Genomic DNA, 20,974 nt, shown 5'->3' on the forward strand with positions numbered 1-20,974 from the left:
GTTGATTGAGAGTTCAGAGGGATTTTTTTTAACGTATTTTTTTTTAAGTGATATTTTGTAGTGGTTTGACTTGATAACGGTCAGATGAGAGCGAGGATGGAAATACGCAAGGATGTTTGTAGCTTTGCATGAAATTTCCTCAAGACTTGTTGTGTAGTAACTATCGTTTTTCGATTAACGACTACTGAAGTAAGCTCATTATCTGATAGTTTGAATGGTACTTTGGATAAAAAGTAGAAAGTAGCTAAATATTAATTTATAAGTTTTCCACGTTCAATTTATAAAACAAAAGTTTTCAGAATTTGGTTTCGCGTCCTAAGTATTAACACTAAAATATAGCCCGTGTTGCTCGGAAAGAGTGTAGCTTTCTAAAAGTGAAGATTTTTTTAATTCGGTTCGGTAGTTGAGCTTATCCTTTACAAACAAACTAAGAAAAATATATTTTTTCCTATATTGTTATACGTATATATAATACTTGGCATTTATACACCTAACAACATACTCATTACTTACATTAATTAAATTAGATAGAATATCTTCTACAAACCAGAAACTTTAACGTATATGAATCCTTAAGTATGTTTCGAAGAATTTAACGGTTAACTTCGTAATTATCGTGTTCCCTATATTTAGGTATCAAGTGTGTTTCATATACTTCGCTCGAACTTTATCTTGTTATGAGGGAAATCTCGGGTTATTGGGTTTTTCGTAGAATTTGAAGTAAGGATAGCTCAGTGATTGGACCTGTGAATATTTGTTTATAGGTCCAAAGTCTACGGGTGTGCTATTAGAAACTATTCATTTTATGTTTAACCAATCAGAATTAACAAAAAAAAAAACAATTTTATCAAATCTAGTGATTTGATAAAATTGTTTTTACCATCCGGACAGGATGGTAAAAAAGGTGCTTGTCCACCTACTTTATTTTCTAAATCCAAAAAAAAAACCTGCATCTGAAAACACAATTAACCTGCAATCCAACCAAGATCTCAGATAAGAGTCCACGTAAACCAAAAAATTGTCGAGATAAACCAATAAAGGAATGCTCACCTTTTTAATACGTCTTGTGGTTTCATCCGAAGCTTGCAAAATTTATAGCCCCTTTCTGCAATCCCAGCTATCCAAGATTGCAAACGTGCTGCGATATAAGACCTTAAAAATTACCAGTTAAAAGGCTTTTTTCGGTGCAAAAAGGATAAGTGAAGACAGAGATTTAAAGTTTTTTGAATCCCTGTTAAATGGTGGTAATAAATCTTGCAGCGTTTTGTGGTGTGGGAATTTGTGGGAGTGGCATTTTTAGGGCATAAAATACAAACAGCTTGGCAGGATTTTAACTGAAACCGGTACCCAATTTTTTTACTTTTGGAAAAAAGCAGTATCTCTGATAGTTAGGGCAGCCAAGCTGGTTATCTGCAGTTTTCAAAGTATTAAGCTCATTATCTCTCTACAAAAATAGAAACCCTTTATCAAAAAATCGATTCAAATATTTAATTTTCCATCAATCAAAATCAAAATCAAAATCAAAATCAAAACTTATTTATTCAAACTTGGCTGCAAAACAGCACTTTTCGAACGTCAGAAAAAAAATTACATAAGACAGCCCCCAAAACGCCCACCCTTCACCACTTCCTATGTGTTTTTGCTGGGAAGAAGAAGTGGCGCAACAAACTCCCCAGCAACACATGTCTGTCTGTAGGTTAAAAGAACCTTTAATTAAATCTTCAAGTAATGAAGCCCTATAATAAACAAACACTACCATTGACCAAGAAACTGACATTAAACAGTGTGAAGTGACCTTGACGCTTCATACCCGTTTAAGTGTGTTGCCACGGCTGATGCCTTAAATCGATAACTTGCCTTATGGAGAACAAAATGACTAGCGGAGGTGCCATAATGGAAAATCTCCTAAGAAAGTTGCATGCCAAAATACGGGAGACGAGGAACGTTACTGTCTTCACCCTTCCTTGGACCCTGTCATTTTTTGTATAGACAGAACTCGTTGACAGATGTCTCAATCATCCCGCCTCGTTAGTTCATTCGTAACTGATCGTATTGGTCATCGCCTACCGCGCGTAGTTTACATAGAAGAAGGCGCCTGGCCTACCGGTATTATGGCATATCCGCTCATCTCTCCTTCCTTCGTGAGTTGCCTGCAGCTATCAAATAATTTGCTATCGCGTATAATATGTTTAAACCTTGAGGAATTAATTCGGTATCGAAGTTGGTAGCACGTGGGGTCTATATTCGATATTGGCTATTTCTGATGTTCAAAGCTGGTTTGCTTTGTGTGAAAAGGCCTAAAAATTTTCCGTTCACATTATTATCTATACGCATGCTATAAAGAGGATTTGGTTTGTACCCTAATCGCTCTGTAAGTGCTGCACCGATTTGAAAAATCCTTTCACTGATCAACAGTTACACTCTTCCCAAGTAACATAGGCTATATTTAATCTCGGTACGAGCAGAAAACGGTTGGTTGCTAAATGAAAAAAAAAAACATTCTTCAAAATTCTAATTGTTTGAATGAAGATTTTCAAAAGTACTTCTAAAATGATGTCAAACCCTTCTCTCAATCCAACTCTTTGAAATACAAAAAAAGAACAATCCGCAATGCCCCAATTAATAAGACCCTAAAAACCCTTAATCATAGATATTATGAAGTTATGCGATTGACAGACAGTTCCAAGTTCTGTCGAGCCCTCGTTAGAAGGATTGTGGGCCACTTTGCCCCTTTTACCGGCTTAGTTTTAAATGCTTATAAATTATTTAACTTTAAAGGGAATTTCTGAAGACGTTCAAAAACAGGAATTTGCTCATTTACTTTTTGGGTGTAGAATTTTAGGTCTTTGTGGAAATGATATACTTTTTAGAGCGTATTTTATGATTACGATGGCTGACTACATTTTTTTCAGCAGCATCCTGAGATAAATACGTCACGATTTGAATGATATAATTTATTTTTTCAAAATGTTATCTAAAGGACGATGGGCGTTTTGGTACCCTGTCCAACAGTGTTGATTCTAGTACCATTGCGTAGGTCTTGGCAAGGCAAAAAATGTTTACTATGACGACTAGTCCCAAATCCTTGTCCATTTCGCGTGACATCGACTAATAGACTGGGTAATGTTCAAAAATCATCAACATAGATGTAGTTCTTAAATCCAACTGTGTTGAATAAAAACTGGTATAGTAACAAAAAAACAGGAATTTGGCCTTCTTAGAATGTTTGCCTGTCGACTGCTTTAAAAAAAGACTGTGCAAACCTTTGCAGTTCACGCAGAACTAGCTTATAATGTATTTGATGAATCAATATCTACAATCAATTATAGTTGAAAAGTCAGTAGACGATGTTTACATAGTACATACTACGACTCAATCTTGCTCCTCAAGAGGTGCTGAGATAATGATGAATTTCTTCTTAAAAAAAGATGAATAGAAATGTTTTGAACTTTTGTCAAATCAGATGACGATTGTGTTTCCGTAGTAAGACTACATAGACTATTACAACCTTTAGATTATGATAGAGTGTATCTCAAACAATGTAAGATGTATATTAACTAAGTTTAAAATTACTACACTGACGACATATTATGCCTCTTAATGAATTTGCATATATGGATGACATACTTGTTGCTATGTCGATTCATTTTTTATCGTTACTCAGATCGGACAGCTAATTGAGGCAAGCCCCATAGTTTTTATTATTCTTCACGTAAATACCTTTCTAATGATATATCATACGTTACTGTTGGAGCGGGTACCAAATCCCATACAAAGTGCCCATTGTCCTTTGCCTTTACTGCTGTTAATTTAGTATTAAAATATAACAAACTGGTATATACAAGAAGTAACCTCTGTGGCTTTTGAATAGCCCACCTACATAATTCCTGAAATGATCATAGAAGAACTAAAAGGGTCAAAAGGAGTATTTATTTCCTTCCTGATCTTCGAATATATTGAACTTTAGGTATACCTCGATACGGGAGCAATGAACTTTTACAAAAGATCGCTACAGTTTATCATACCATTGAATGTTCTTTCTTTACGTTGTATTTCTAAAGTCGTAAAGTTAGGCCTAGTTTCTGTAACTAAGCAAAAGTAAGCATGACAAGATATTATTAGGAATAGTAACCTAGCAACTTGGCTACTTATTTAGATACAGACAGTTTTTTGTCGCATTGACGCATTTCACGTTTCACACGTCGTGAAGATGACAATCTCCAAATTGAATAAGACAAGGTATAAATAGTTAAGGTATATTTAGAACTCGAAAATATATCTTGTGTACCGCATTACTAACTTTAAGTTTTACTATTGGTTTGTGAAAAAAAAAAACAAGTAAAAGAAACCGAATATTAAAAAAATAGCAATTAGTATTGATCCAAAAAAAATTACCACATACCTAATTATGTTATGAACTTTGATTAATCAAAAAACATATAGTTAAGTTACATATATCATAGCTAAAAGTTAATTCATATAATTAATATTGTTACAGATGCTGACCAAAACCAATGAAAGACATTAAAACCCAAAGAAAATGTATCCGCAAACCATTCACATTTACGAAATAAGATGAACGTAGTATCACCGAAAATGAGACTGATACTCACACAAACAAGACACAATGCATGAACACAGCTATAGATCTTTATCAAAAAATGTACTGGAAGTAACTGATCTGAACGACGTATTTGAAGAGACAGTCAATTACACTATAGATAGTATCTTCGATGTCCTAGCAAATGATACTGGAAATGGCACAATTGTCGTTGATGGAGAAGCTTCGGTGAACAATTGGTGGGCGTTGATAGCGATAATGCTAGTTGTGTGTACAGCTGCGGGGAACGTATTAGTCTGTTTAGCGATCTATTTGGAAAGGAGGCTGCAGAATGTGACGAATTATTTTTTGATGTCGCTCGCGATTACTGATCTGCTTGTCGCTATATTGGTGATGCCGCTGGGGATTCTTACGTTGCTAAGAGGTAAGATTTTTTATTTATTACTTAGTCATAATAATCAGACTCTAAGGTAGCAACTTATGTTGTGTTTGATAGTATAACTTAGATTATAGTGAATGCCACCGGGCCTGGGAAACTTGTGGCATTCCATGAATGATGATGTGCTAGACTCCTTTATTTATCATACATTTATACAGAAAGTCTGTGAACCAGTCTTGTCAAGGAATAATAATATGGTTTATATTATTTATTGGTTAATGTTGAAATATTGTAGTTAAAATTGCTAGTTATGCTTATCATTTTAGCTACTTTTTTAACTTCTCTCCTCAGTTTTTTTCCTTCTTTCGCCACTTTGGTCTATCCAACAATAACAATGAACGATCCATCGTATATTTGGTTAATTGTTCATTAAACATCCATTGCCACTACTAAAAGAAAAACTTGTAAACTTGTACATTCTAACCATAAATTCCTTGTCACTACCCGCCTTAATTAGTTTACGTTGTCGGCGAAGTTAAGGCGATAAATACTAAAAGCTATGCGTTAAAAATGTTCCTTGTTATCCGTCGTCGCCCAAATGGGGCTAATGTGTTTATTCTTAAACGTTACACAACAAAGTTTGAGTACTCTGGTGCTGAAAGATGGTAATATAATAGCTTTGTGAAGCATAAAATATGCTTGTTATGACCTACTTGGTCGTTGCATTTTTTATGTATCTAAAATATACATAAAACATTGATACAACCACGAAAGTGGTAGTGCATTTAAAAAATGGGATTTAAACGTCATTGATAGCCAATTGTTTTATGGTATTATTGAATGATACTCAAATTATGGAAGAACCTCACTTAATCACATATAACGTTGTGTGACATTATATTAAATTCGCACATTTTAGCAACCGTTGAATTTTGGGTCACGTTAACTGCATTTTGATTCAAAAGATTTCAATTTCGCACTGACCTTTCACAGACTAAATTAATGTTGTTGTTATAATTTCTGAATGATAAAGCAATTTTCAACAAAAATACCAACCCTTAAATAGAATAGAAAACAAAAGAAACTAATTCAAAAAGACAAAACTAGTGGGTGTTTAAAAGGACCATGAGTCAAATTGGGCTCATTGTCCAACAGAGTTATAGCATATGCCGTTGTGAAGGTTTTAGTTTGTACTAAAATTTTTCCTATGGGCACTACCTTCAATTCCATGGCAAAAAAAAGATATGCACCTTAACAGGTTTTGTAGAAAAAGAATTGTTAGGATTCGTAGTGCGCTTGGTTGTTCATGACATCAAACCTAATTCGCAGGATTTGATTATGCTAGGATTATGGGACCACCTTCATCACCAGGTCAGGGTCTGATGATGGAAACCCTGAGAAATCGAGGGCAACTTTCGAAAATTGTAGGCGTGCATAGGTTAAAAACTTGACAATGAGGTGTACGTTTGATAACACTATGCAACAGTGAAGGTTTGGAGCTGACCTGATGATGGAGACCGGAGAAGGTCGAGGGAACTCGACAACTGAATATGTAAACTACCTCGTGTTTGGGCTTATAGTATTCGTATTGATGAGAACTTTCCACAAATGCGGATAGTGACAACTATGCTTGTCACTGAAAAGCCAAAAATAAAAAACTTTTTACAAAAAAATAAAACCGACTCCCAAAAACACTGAAAAGCAAAAAAAATACTATTCTTAGGTGCATCGGCATAGAAGTCGGTGGCGTATAAACTCAGGAACATCCATAGGAGACATCAGGAGACTCCATCTCTAGCACAAAGAAGAAATCGTCCACGGACTGTCCTCGGTATCTATATAACGAAACTAACTAAACTAACACACAATTTAATCCACCCACCGGCAGGATATTTAGACGACATTATTATTGGTATTGATTGAAATGTTAACAAAAATAATTTTAACTGTTAGCAGTTGTTTTATTTTTTATGTATACATTAAACCTGGAATTAAAACTGGTTAAAGGTGTTCAACAACAAAACCTACAATGCCATAACAGCACTACTTTTTGCAGAATATTAGTTTATTTATGGTCGGAGAAAAATATTTATAGCAAAATAACCCAATGGATTCTTCGCAAAAATGAGTTTAAATCTTTATATTTAGTGCTTTACAAGTATATTCAAAGTGGTCTCATCTCTGTTGGTGGGTGAGCCCAGGCTTCATACATTTTTGCCCATGGTCCTTTAAGGGTAATCAGACTCCCTAAAAGCCTAACTTTTGTGGGCGGGAGTGACTTACTCGTAATTTCATCGGAGCGTCGATTATAGCCTTTCTAAGAAATAATTTGTGTAAGACACAATGCTATTATGAATTGATTGGTTGAAAATTCGATTATGTACAGGTAAATTGGGTAGAAGTTCGCGAAAGTGATTGTTATACGGAAAGTATTGGAAAACTGATTTTAATTTTGTGTGGGAGATTTATAAATCAGAAATAACAGGGTGTTTAAAGAACTCCTGACTTGCTACTTATAAATGAGAAATTAATTTCTTTTGTCTATCGTGCTTTCATTTGAACATCTTTGGTAGTCGTTACGGGTACGGCCAGGTAACTGGTTTGAGGAGATCGCATAGGTAGTTGCTCCGTGTAAAAGTAACTGGTTTGAGGAGGTCAGATAGGCAGTCGCTCCGTGTAAAACACTGGTGCATCCAGTTAAACTGGAAGCTGACCCAACATAGTTGAGTTGAGAAAAGGCTAAGCAGATGACAGTGTAAGATAACAATTCAAATTCACCGAGAAACAAAACACAATCACGAATTCAGAATGGAACAAAGATAGATAGATACCTGTAATTGAAACATAGAACGTAACGTGCACGTAAACCGATGGATTACGACGTATGTTACGAAAGGGTTTCAGACCTTTGAACAGAGGTACAGTCCAATTATGTAATGTAACATCTGGTTATAATTACATGGGTGATTTAATTGAGTTGGGCCTATTGTAGGACTGATTGTGTTTGTTATAGTGGAAGTTTGGCTATTGTTTTAATGGTGTTCTAGAAATTGTAGAGGTATAATCTAAATTACATCTTATAATATTTTTGAGGGAATTATTTCTTAGGGATAAATAAGAAATTTAAAATTTTCGAGAGTTCCTTTTTCAATATTTTTTTGTGTTCTAGTTTGAGAGATAATCGCTATTTATTTACTGTTACAATTAGGACGATATTTTTTTCCATTTTGAACTGCAAAAATAAAGTTTATTTTAATTGCAAAAGCAGTTGACTTGCATTTCAAGTTAGATATTTAGATTTATATACTTATTCTGTAACCTAATTTGAAGCCAACAAATCTTTCAATTAATTCGGATTCAAATGAAATTCAAAAATGTAGAAATATTTATGCATAAAAGCTATATTTTCAGGCACTGGCACTCTAAAAGCTCATTTATTGAAAAGAACCGAACTCAAAGATTTATTTTTATTTTTGACCCGTAAATTACTTCACCAACATTTTTCGTTCTTAAAGTTTTGATATGATCTTGCTCCTGCAATTATTGATTTCATCAATTATTAAAAAGAAAGTCTGTATACAAACAAATCTCTCTATTTCAAAACACTTGAAACAAAACTCTTTGGAACACTGAAACAAATTAAATAAAATGATAGATAACAAGCTGCCAACATGTTGGGCCAACAACATGCAACATGTGGTTAAATATTTATACTGAATACACGAACCATCTCGTTTACATGACCAGTAAACTTATGTAATTTCATTTGTTTTGACTAAAGTTAAATTATCCCGATAGCAAGCTTGATTGACGTGTATAGAGTCTCGGGTTCGATTCCTGGGACAGGCCAAATTCGTTCTATGAGTAAAAAAATAATAAAAGCTGCTGTTAAATTACCCTAGTGTTCGCAAGCGAGGCTCCCAAGCACAGGGTCTCGAGTTCGATTCCTGGGTCAGACTGAAATCACTATGAGTTAAGAACTTTAAACAATGCAGCCCAGAGTTTTGAAGTTGGTTGTGTTACATCCCTATAACTAAGAGGGCAAGTAAAGCCAACATCCCCGAATGTTACTATTACTCAGTAGCAATCATTGTTAGTTACTGCAAGTTAGGTGATTAAACCTGCAACTGCCTGAATAATACAATAGCTGTCATTCAGTTTGGCTTTAGTGTTGCGATGTACGCCCAGTGTCCTAAATGTTCGTGAAATAATAGATACGATTATTTTGATATTTAGTATGGAGATAGAGGTGTTTCTGAAGCAGATTTTAGGTGACTCTTTATAAAGAAACTTTTCTAGAATATAATATATATCAGTTTTAAATTAAACTACTTTTCAAATATTTTCACGGTAATAATTATATGTATAATCCGTAATTGTATGCCTTGCTTGCCACACATACGCTTAGAAAACCAAGAAGGTATTGCTCAGTATTTGTCCTCCTTCCTTTTTTCAAATACGAAAAGAACAATCAATTTCCTGGACAGTCCTACTCATTTTTTTAAACTTAAACCAACCGAGTATATTCCTAACAAAACGATATCACAAGAACCTTGTAGCAACATAAATAACGAGCCATATAACCATAACATATTCTACACAAGCGAGTGTTACATTTCAAATATATACGACTGTAATTTCACTAGGATTATGTCGGTTCCACGGAGAAAGAAAACATGAGTAGAGATACCATAATACAGGTAGGTTAGGCGCTTTCTTCTGGGTCAAATATGTACCGTGGGCATGACGTAAACGATCAGTTTATTTATTGGTTTGTCTACAATTGTTACACATACGTTTACATTAGGTATACAGCACAGATGTTAATAAATAGCCTTTGTGTATAATATTACTTGACAAACACAACAGTTGCGAGTGAATTAATTAGGCGTTCGGATTCTTTGAATTGAATGTCAATGATTTTTTGGATTTCAAATGATGGTCATATCTAAAGAATGCGTATAAGGGCGAAGACAGTAACGTTCCTCGTTCCTCGTCCCTCGCACACCCCCATTTTGGCGCGCTATTTTCATAGGAGATTTTCCGTAATGGCACCTCCGCTAGTCATTTTGTTCTCCATGGTCGGTTCATATCTCTTGTGTTATTTACGCGGTAGATTACAGATAGAATATACTGAGTGTACTGTGAGAGGAGCTCGTGGCTAAGTAACAGCTGTACGAGTCGATCAATCATAAGGCTTGGCGTGGTCGGTCTGTGGATGTTACTGTAACAGCCTCTTTATCGTCCCACTGCTGGGCACAGGCCTCCTCTCACACGGAGAAGGATTGAGCATTAATCACCACGCTTGCTCAATGCGGGCTGGTGATTTCAGACTATATAGTCCAGGTTTCCTCAAGATGTTTTCCTTCACCTGTTTATCAGCCATTGGTGTCCAAGATATACTTAGAAAGTACATATAAACTTAGAAAAGTTGCATTGGTACTTGCTTGAACTGGAATCGAACCCACACCCGCATACTCGAGAGGTTGGTTCTTTACCCACTAGGCCACCACGACTTCTGTGGATGGGTGACTATCTATAATGAGTTCCTCCAGGTTTTGATAGGAACGTCCCGTCTGCTATTTGTATAGATTAGCAGTCATAATGGGATAGTCAGAAGCTCTAATATCAATTGTTAACAACAGGTATCGGGTTGCCTAAGTAACTGGGATGAGGGCGTCAGAAAATGTCTAATGTAAACGAATATAAAACACCATACTATATCTCCCGTAATTATATGACATAAAACGAGAAACACAGAATTACATTAAACATCTTTATGAATATTTCAGACGTTTTCTCACAAGATGTATTTGTGTAATTTACCTATATTAATATACAGTCCCGGCTGACTTTCATTTTGTTTGCACTTTCTTTGCGAGTAAATACAGATATTAGAGGAAGTGAAGCATATTTGGAATACCAGTTTGTTTTTTGAAAATAAATTGAAGGAGAAACGGGATAGCTCAATAAAAAATACATTAAATTATTGTCAAAATATTAAGCTTTAATAATAAGAACAATCAAATATAACAAATACCAGATATATTATCAAAATGGCTATAAAACTAAAAATACTCTAAAAACGTGATTTGACTTAGGGTGCAGATAATTTGGAATATAGTATTCCAAATTATATTCACCCTAAGTCATTCATTTTTTCTTTGATAATTGCACTTCTTCTTAGAAACTAATAGAATTATAATCTTTGTAATAGTTTTATAGTCTTTAGCTCTCTAGGTAATCAATCTTTTTAAACCTAAAATAACATATAATTATTAAGTAATCAGTCACAATAATCAGAGATCGTGTTTAGTTTGAACTTACAGTTTTCTATTCTTAGAGTAACTAATTCTTGCAGTAATCACAAATATAAACACCTGATTCATAACCACCACAAGCACCGTGAACCCATAATTCGCACATTAAGCACTGTACCCATTCTTCACCCCCTTTATCCTCGCTATATTTTCCGTTACAGAAAAAACATTCGGCGTCTTCATCAGTAGGGACTGCAGTCTCATCTCTTGTCGCTGCACCGTCGGAAGAGTCTGTGTTATTTCCAGATGTAACCCCAGGATCGGGATCTGATGAGTCACTGTCTGTCACATTTTTTTTCTTTGTCTTTTTTGTTATTTTTTTCTTGCCTTTTCCCTTAATATTTTCATTATGTGATCTGTTTTCTTTATCAGACTTTTTTAACTGTGCATTCTCAAGGTCTTTTTTATAAGGAGAACTTGAGATTATTGCCGATCTTGCTGGCTTACGGCCTCTATTGCTAGTATTCTTTTTTATTTTCTTGGGCACGGGAGAAATATGAGAGGGAGTAACAAGGGAGTGAATTTCTGTTCTACTACCTGACGGTCCTGGCTCTGTGTCAGGAATAACAAGGGAGTGAATTTCTGTTCCACTACCTGACGGTCCTGGCTGTGTGTCATCAAATGGCAAAGAAGCAACCGTGGGGGAGGCGATCGTCGTTGATAGAGTTTCACAGTTTTGTTCCTCTTGAAAATCTGCAGCAGCGGCCATGTAATCAGCTTCAGTAAATATATTTCGATTAAATGGATATATGCCACCCACTCTGAAACCATTAGCGGCAATTTCTCCCGTTTGGCACTTGATGTAGGCTTTTCCGAATAGCTCAACAACATCATATGGTGTTATGGGTCTATTAGTTTCTCTGAGAAACACACGAACTTCTTCACTATAGTAGCATTTTAAGGGTCCCATGAAAGTGCGGTCTAGCGGTTGAATTTTATGCGTACAATGAGGTGGTAGTGACAGGATCGTCACATAATGTTGTCTTGCTAGATCTATCAACTCTATGTTCTTGGTATGACTGTAATGTCCATCGAGAATCAAGAGCACTGGGGATGCCTCTGTAGGTTTCACGTAATCTATGAAGTGTTGAAACCATTGCGTAAATAAGTAGGTTTGTATCCACCCCGATGGATGTGCTTTTCCTATAGATCCAACTGGAGCTCCTCTCATTAACCCTTATGTGAGTGACGAATAAAACACCTTTATTAGAGTGACGAGGTACCCGGGTACCTTCAAACAGTTTAGACGTAATTTGAACAATCAAGGTCTGTTTTAACAGTACCCTCACTTTGAATACTATTTATTTATTTTAGTTAAGCTAAACAATTGGATCTGACGTTATCGGCGCGCAAGAAACACTTGAATCCATTCAATGCAGCGTGCTTGATATTGACACTTGACTGTTTTCTGTGTTCGTATTTTACGAGTTTATTTCTACTTTGTAAATTTATAATTATTTCATTATGAATATTGGAGCGAGTACATCTAACCAAAGATCACATGTTCGAAGATATAATTCAACAGAATTACAAGCGATATTAGCAGAATCTTACAGTGATGAAGGTGAGTTTGTTACTTCTGATAATGAACACGATTATATTCCTTTGGTTGAAGAGGGTGGATTGGAAATTTCTGATGTTGAGCCAGAAGCTGAAGTCGAAAATGAAATCGACTCTTACGATTCCGATGCGAGTTTTGAAGGTGAATCATTTGAAAACATTTTTATTGCAAAAGATGTAACACGGTGGCAGTCTGATCCACTTCCCAGAACACAAACTAGTAGTCGAAACATTATTCGTCAACGGGGCGGGGCTGCATCTTTCAGTAAACTTTACAATCAAATGGAAATATTCAAAAATATATTGTCCAATGAGATGTGTGACATAATCTTGAGGGAAACTAATCGGAAAGGGACTAAGATTACTGAAGCATACAATAATAAGCTGATAGAAAATTATCCTGACATTAGCAAGCGACCGAAACAAAAAATATTCAAACCATTCACAGAACAAGAATTGGATGCATTTTTGGCATTCTAATCTCTAGTGGGTGTGCAGATCTAATAAAGAGCATTTGACTGAATTGTGGAAATCCAGTCACCTACCATTATTTCGGGCTGCGATGTCCCATGATAGATTCAAAATTACATTGCAGCTTTTGCAGCATATATCATTTACATGGAACATAACCCACAATTTGTCTCTAGTGACAGACGTAGAAAGTTTTTGAAATCATTGAGTCTACAACTGTGTGGTAAAAATATAGAAGAAATATCAAAAAAATCCATTGTGACATCAAAATTACATGTAAGATCTGCAATGCAGGACGTGCTTGGCCAAGAACTAAGGCTTTCGATTCCTTCTGGATCTACAACTTCTATAAGTCGGACCAGACGAGATTCTACAGGGCGTGTTGCAGTCGTCGGAAGTTGCTACATATGTAGAGAACTCAAACGCAAGCAAAGAAAAACACGAAAAGCTTGCAGTAACTGTAAAAAACCAGTTTGTGATGAGCATGCAGTAACTCGTCCAACATGTAACACCTGTTTCGAGATATATAATAATTCTGAATAAACAAAGAATTTGTAATTTTTATAGAAATAAAACATCATAACAAATTATTATTATTTCATTTTTGTACCAAATTATAAATACTTTTTTCATTGTCATACAAGACACAAAGAGGTACCCGGGTACCTTGTCACTCTACTGTGAGTTTATATTATGTTTTGGTTTCCACAAAACATTGTAAATAGTTGACTGGGTTAAAATATTAAAAAATATATAATTTATAAATAGTTAAGAGCTCTCAGGAAAGCACAGCCACTTACAGAGCGTAAAACATACTTTTCTTTAAATTTGAAAATGCTAAAGGTACCCGGGTACCTCGTCACTCACATAAGGGTTAAAGCATCAGACATATTTTTACGCGGGAATATTATCATGGGAGGAACAAATATTCCTGCAGGGCTCATACAAATTACAATAGTTATTAAGGACCCTCTTTCGGCTGACGTCATTGCCCCAATTTGTTTCTTGCCTTTTCGGGCTATAATTTTTGGTATTTTACTCTGGACTATGGAAAGACCACTCTCATCAACGTTAAATATGCGTGCAGCAGGGAATGACTTATCATCTTGGATTTTTTCAAGGTTGTCGTAAAATTCGTCCATTTTTTCTTTTGTAAATCCATTAGCTCGTGCTTGAGAAGTTCCGGTTGGCTGCCTAAGGGACAAAATTTCCTGATGTCGTTTTAAAAACCCTTTTAGCCAGTATCTCCCAGCAAAGCCACCCTTAAAAGGGTTTTTAATATTATTTTTTAAAGCGAGTTGATATGCCAAACGGCGCAAATCCATTCTAGTCAGCCCATAAAACTTATTCTCCATAGTTAATACGTACTCCACCAACAGGTTTTCAATATCTTGACCAAAAACTGGCTTTCTACCAATAACTTTATTAGTTATTGATTCAATCGGAGAGTCTTTATCATTTACAAATCGAAAAAGTGTTGACCTGGGAACGTTAAACTGTTTAGCTGCCTTTAAGTATCCCATTCTTTTTTCTCTTACAGCGACAATAGCAGCGTTCATTTCCTCCGTGTCCCACCTTTTTCTCTTCTTGTATTTTTGAGATGCTGACATTTCTAAAAAAAAAGGGAATAATCAATATCTACTCATAAAATATGCATAAAATTTGGAATACTCCAAATTATGTTCACTCCCGGTATTCCAAATTAACAACACACCAACCTAACTTAAAATTGCATGTCACATTTTTAATTCTAGAAATATTCACAAAATCATAGTAATATCATAAACTAACAAGGTCACTCAGCATTTCAAATAATTACAATTAAGATTTAGAGTATTACAGCAAATGATTACCACTGATTGAATTCTTACCGAAAAAGTTTTCAAAGCAGGCGTCTCGTTCGCTCGGGGCTAGTAGCCGGAATGTCAAGATGGCGTCCTGTTTTTAATGCTCTATGGCTTCGTGTATCGTTTGACGTTATGTTTACGGCATAAAAACACAGATGGCGTTTATATATATTTAGATATCGAAGTATTCCAAGTTACCTGCAGTATTCCAAATACGCTGCAGTTCCTCTATACTTGAAATTCTTAATATTATATTTTGAAGGAAATATTATATTTAGAAGGATATAATATCATGATTAAAGCTATAAAAACAGATTTAATATTGAACTTTTGCTACGGCGTAGTAGATGATATCATTGCTACGCAGACTACGACGTAGCTGATAATAATTTCCTAGAATTATTTAAGTATTCTTTTGTTTGGATAACATTACTACATCGCTGTATAAAGGCATTAGCAGAGTAGGAAATTATTGTAAAAACTGGTAGAATTGCGTGTTTTATGCGTGATAACATAAAAGAAACACCTCATAAGTGTGAATTACATAGCGAGTCTAGTTAATATAAATAGCCATACTACATATAACATGTTCTCGTGACTCGCAATTTACAATTAGATCGGCGTTATTCCATGTCATAATGAAATAAAGTAAATAATAATTATTTAAGCAATCTTTTCTTATACTTATACTTGTATGCTTGGACGCGATAATTTTAATAGCTACTGGTCCTGTTTAAAAAAATCTTTCTGTAAGTTAACTTTTCGAGACTACTTTTATATCCGGATGCACGAAATAGTTCCCTCAGGACGCGATTATAAATCGTGTCCCACGGGCAATTGGTGTTTGATAAGTGTATTATATTTGTAACTTCACGTACAAGCAAACATGCAAGCAATTATAACAAATTAGACATAGATAACACAACTTTTCGACCATAGAAACTAATTCAAGTACCTCATATTATTTAATTTCCTAAGCGCTGATTGTTTTAATATGAGCTACAAAAGATCTTATTGAGTAGTGAAGATCTCTTCAAAATCTTCAACTTTGAGAGATAAGAGCCTTTTAATTGAAAGTCTCTATCTTAAGTACCAGCTATTAAATTGCTTTTATTTTTCGAAGACTATTTTCAAGGTTATTTGATAAAATCTATCACTCGATATTAGTATAGAAAAAAATGGAAGATTCTTTTTTAAGTAATTATATTAATTAGTTCCAATGCACAATGCATTAAGTGTTCATTCGTTTTATTATTGACTCAAGCGATATATGAATGTAAAAATTACAATATTATATGTAAAAAAGCTTTATTAAGGTACAATAATGTCTCTCAGAACATTTAATTAAATAAAGGTGGGATTCCAACCCACGCGTTTGTCGCGTGCGGCCGATGACCGACGGTTATGCGTCACCAGACACAATATGAATGGAGCTGCGCTTAATTTAAATAATAAGTCATAATCTCAGGATGGAAAGTGACCTTTGCTTAATTTTAACTATTAAAAAAAAATTAGTTTAATATCAATGTAGATCCGGATAACTATACTAAAATAAATTTCTAAGTTTAACGACTTGCTCGCTCAGGTAGCTCAAAGAAATTGATAGTAATCTTTTTAGTTTTGACTTCTTAAATCATAAAGATAAAAATATAGTTCCTTTTCCATATTTACAAAATAAGTTTACATTTTTTTCACAAATATAAGTTCAAAACCTCGAAACTGTATCACGAACAAACATCGGTTGTAGGCTAATGAGCCACAGTTAGGGTTGTCCCTCACTTGTTTGTACTGAGGCGCGTCTATTGACAAATTTGTTAAAAGCCCCGCGAAACTGATACGAGCAGCCGTGACGTACAAATTGCTGCGAAGATTTTTTTGTGGGTGATTTGTATTTTTTTTTTTTGAGTAAAATTTTCATTTATTAATATTAATAAGGATTTGAACATATTCCGTCGACCCCAAATAAAATTTGGAACAGGGCAGAATCCTTCTGCCCGCAGAATGAAGCATTTGAAATTTTGATTGTAAAAATAACGGTGGTAAAATGCTTAATCATGACACTTAATAGAGCAGTTCATTTGACAAAATATTTTTCTATAAAATAAATAATCCAAATGTCAGAAAATTTATATTTAGCAGCTATTTATTGAGTTAGTCTGATTGTAATAGGTTCTCGAAAATTACGCATCATCACGATAACCAGTGTAAAATGCTTAGTCACCGTGACACATTTTCCCGAATAAATAGGAAAATATAAATATATCCTAGTACTTATTGGAATGGAATTATTACTTTCCGATAAAATATGTATTCAAATTCGCGACGTAGATAGTAATCTGAAGCGATCGACGCAATACCGATGTGTTGACATGCGATCGGTTGCTACGAAAGTGTCTGTCGTAGCGGTGACATCATGGCGTCGACTACGTCGTAGCAGGCATGTACTACGCCGTAGTCTATTTTTTGCGCTATTTGAAATTCGGCTTAGGTAGTTTTAAAAAATCATCATAGTTTGAGTGTAAAAAAATACAGGAATATCATCATCTGCTTAACTTTTTACCCAACTATATTGAAGTCGGCTTCAACGATAACCAGATGCGGCTGAGTACCAGTGTTTTACAAGGAACGACTGCCTATCTGACCTCCTCAACCCAGTTACCCGGGTGGGTAATCCAAAACCTCTAAGTAAAACTGGTTTTCAGATATATGTAACATTGTCCATGTGCACCAAAAAGGCGCAAAAAAAATAATAACAAAATTACTTTTCAATTTGAAGCCTCTATATCTATCTATAACCTAAACCAAAACGAAGAAAATCAATATCGACACTGCAAACAAAAGTCAAATTTAATTTCACACACATTATTTGCCTACGTGTAACAAGAATACCTTATCCAAATCCTCTAGCTCAAGAAGAATCAATAAATCGTCTACAATCATGGCCCCTTTTGGTTTAAAAATACCTGAAGCTTAAGGCCGTATCTCTCGCTGATCTCAATGAGTTCTGGCATATTTATGGATCTGGCTTCAAGGCCCGATGTCAGACGAGATGGACTAATAGGAGTCGTGATTTGGAAATTGCGATAGGTAAAACTGTGTGGGAATTTTTGGAGGTGTTTGAGACTGATTGGTATAGGTTAAGCTAGGTAAATGGCTTTTACTTCATTACATAGGTTTTCCCGAGCACTGGTGGTATGGTATGCGTAGGTATTCTTTTCGCTTGATAAAAAATGGTACATGGCTATAGGTGTAAATGGAATATACCTGGAATATCCTATAACTGGTACAATTTTTTTCTATGATTACAATCATGATGAATGTTGAATATACTTTTGGTAAATAGGATGTCTGCTTCATTTACTTGATTACGGACATTTATTTTTCTGTGGCAACTTTACTTATATTTCTCTAAGAATACCGTAACGAATTTGGCAAAATTATATATTGTGACAAAGCAGTTGCGGCAAAAATATTTAATGATATAAAAATGAAAGGCAAAATATTTAAGAGTTCAGAATGTTTTTAAAGTAAAGCACACATAAACAATATTTCCTCTTAAATAAAGGCTATATCCACAGAAACTGCTACTTTATTTACCCTACAAGTACATAGTGATCCGATACAAAGTTCTAAGGTAACAATGTGGTTACACTGAGATGCTTGTTTGAAGAATCTCTGCTCTTGTACCGGGATGTGGGAATTCCAACTACATGTACTCGTGTTGGATATTGAATAGCAAAGGATTTTATGTGAGTCAGGTTTCTTGGTAATAGCTGAGAAAAGCATTTGACGTAGCTACAAAATTGTGTCATGATGAAAATAGTATCAAAGAAATAAACATAAAAACTTCGATATTAACAATCATCTTCTAATCAAATACCCATATATTGGATGCAAAAATGATTATAATGTTAATATGTAGTGCACAGTTAATGCTATGTTCTTGAAACCATTGAATTATAATAACTTCAATAGGCTAGTTTCCTAAAAAATAATAATTAGTCCGACTTGTAGATTGTCCAAACTTAAGCGATACGTATTTTTTCTTTTTTAAATTGGATCAGAACTTGTTAAGATATAGCGTGTTAAAGTTGAGTGTGACGTCACAAGTTGCTACAATTTTCAGGACACTGTGACGTGAAAGGCCCCCACTCCTAATTTTTGAAGTGTATTATCTTTGTCATTTTATGTTTAATTAAAAAAAGAAAAAATACGTATCCAGTATTTTTTGATTATCTAAAAAGCGGACTAAATATTATTTCATTATTTCGACCCTGGACACTACCCTATTACGGATTTTTTTATTGTATCACCCGATATAAAAAAAACTGTTAAAATTGTTTATGTATTATTATGTAAATATAAATAGGTTGTTGTTAAGATTCGATTCGTACATCATTCTACCTCCATTTATCCGAATGCTGGAGGTAGTTACCCAGATTTTAATAAATAATATCTTGTTCCAGGCTATTTCCCCCTCCCCGCAATATACTGCCTGTGCTGGCTCTGTCTCGACGTCCTACTCTGCACAGCATCCATCATGCATCTATGTACCATCAGCGTGGACAGGTAAATCATCATCTCCCGAGCCTTTTTCCCAACTATGTATGTTGAGGTCGGCTTCCAGTCTAACCGGATTCAGCTGAGTACCAGTGTTTCACAAGGAGCTACTGCATATCTGACCTCCTCAACCCAGTTACCCGGGCAACCCGATACCCTTTGGTTAAACTGGTGTCAGACGTAGTAGCTTCTTACTACCCGTAACGACTGCGAGGACAGGTAAATATGTACAACTAATTAACTAATTAATCTACGGGCCTTTGATAATTATTATAATCACCTCCACTTCATGCGTAATTAATATGCCAAATGGCTTTTAGATTAATTAATTTGTGAGAGTGGGTAATTGAGAAAAATGTTTTGTTTTAGTAGTTTTGTTATGGTGATTTCTATTGTTTGTATTGTTAGAATGAACATTATATTCAATGATCTTTAAACATAAATATTTTCGTTTATTTTTCAATGTATTATCTGTTACAACTTACTCACGAATGTGGAATTTATGGCCTAAATAGATACAATATTATGGATATCGAACTCCAATTGTCGGCCGCAAGTAAACGCATGAGTAGTCATTCTACCTTTGAGTGTATTTAGCCATCATATTACCCGTTTCTTACTACCCCTTTGTAAAGGCAAAAAGATGTGATGTACAACTTTTTTCTCCAGGTATCTCTCTCTCCGGTATCCAATGAGGTTCGGCAGAAACAAGACGAGAAAGAGAGTGACAGTGAAGATCGCCTTCGTCTGGATACTGTCGTCGGCCATGAGTCTTCCATTGGTTTTAAAATATTCTAAGGTTAGTATTTTTTCATATTCTTTATAGTTACTCTATTCACAACTAAAGAAATATATGCTTAAAATAATATTCATAGATCTAAAGAAAGTTTCACTTTTGCTCTACGATTATTTTCCTCGATACAGCTTTTTCTTTTGAAAATCACGTTGTCATGAGTGTATTTTGCTAACAGATACTATAACAATTTAAAAAATCTTTTGGCAACGACATACTAACTAAATAGATATATAAACCATATTTAGATAATTGGCGTATGTATAAAAATATACCGGGGTATTCTCAATAGAATCAAACGATCGAAAATTCTAAATTGTAATTTTAAAACTAGTGCAATTGCCAATTGGATACAAACGCTTCGCTTAAAATACATTCGAGTGCAAAATATTTGGGTCAAATCAATTGCTCCAGATCTTTGTAAAAATGCCTGAATTAACTGTTCAAATTAGCTAATAATATTTGTTGTTCGCTATTGTTTGT

At 34.8% G+C, this 20,974-nt stretch overlaps 2 protein-coding genes across 2 annotated transcripts in view; one reads left to right on the plus strand and one right to left on the minus strand.

Annotated features, from left to right (window-relative positions):
• Positions 1–20,974, minus strand: part of LOC110384560 (uncharacterized) — a 434,794-nt gene that overhangs the window by 96,890 nt on the left and 316,930 nt on the right. The gene's annotated exons all lie outside the window — the stretch shown is intronic.
• The window catches only part of 5-ht2b (5-hydroxytryptamine (serotonin) receptor 2B), a 117,174-nt gene that overhangs the window by 57,773 nt on the left and 38,427 nt on the right, over positions 1–20,974 (plus strand). The window contains exons 2-4 of the mRNA XM_021345868.3: positions 4,499–4,985; positions 19,605–19,707; positions 20,368–20,497. Coding sequence (XP_021201543.3) covers positions 4,628–4,985; positions 19,605–19,707; positions 20,368–20,497 — 591 coding nt within the window. The 5' untranslated portion in view covers positions 4,499–4,627. The remainder of the gene's footprint in view (positions 1–4,498; positions 4,986–19,604; positions 19,708–20,367; positions 20,498–20,974) is intronic.

Source organism: Helicoverpa armigera, chromosome 5 (assembly GCF_030705265.1).
Source record: "Helicoverpa armigera isolate CAAS_96S chromosome 5, ASM3070526v1, whole genome shotgun sequence".
Classification (NCBI taxonomy): domain Eukaryota; kingdom Metazoa; phylum Arthropoda; class Insecta; order Lepidoptera; family Noctuidae; genus Helicoverpa; species Helicoverpa armigera.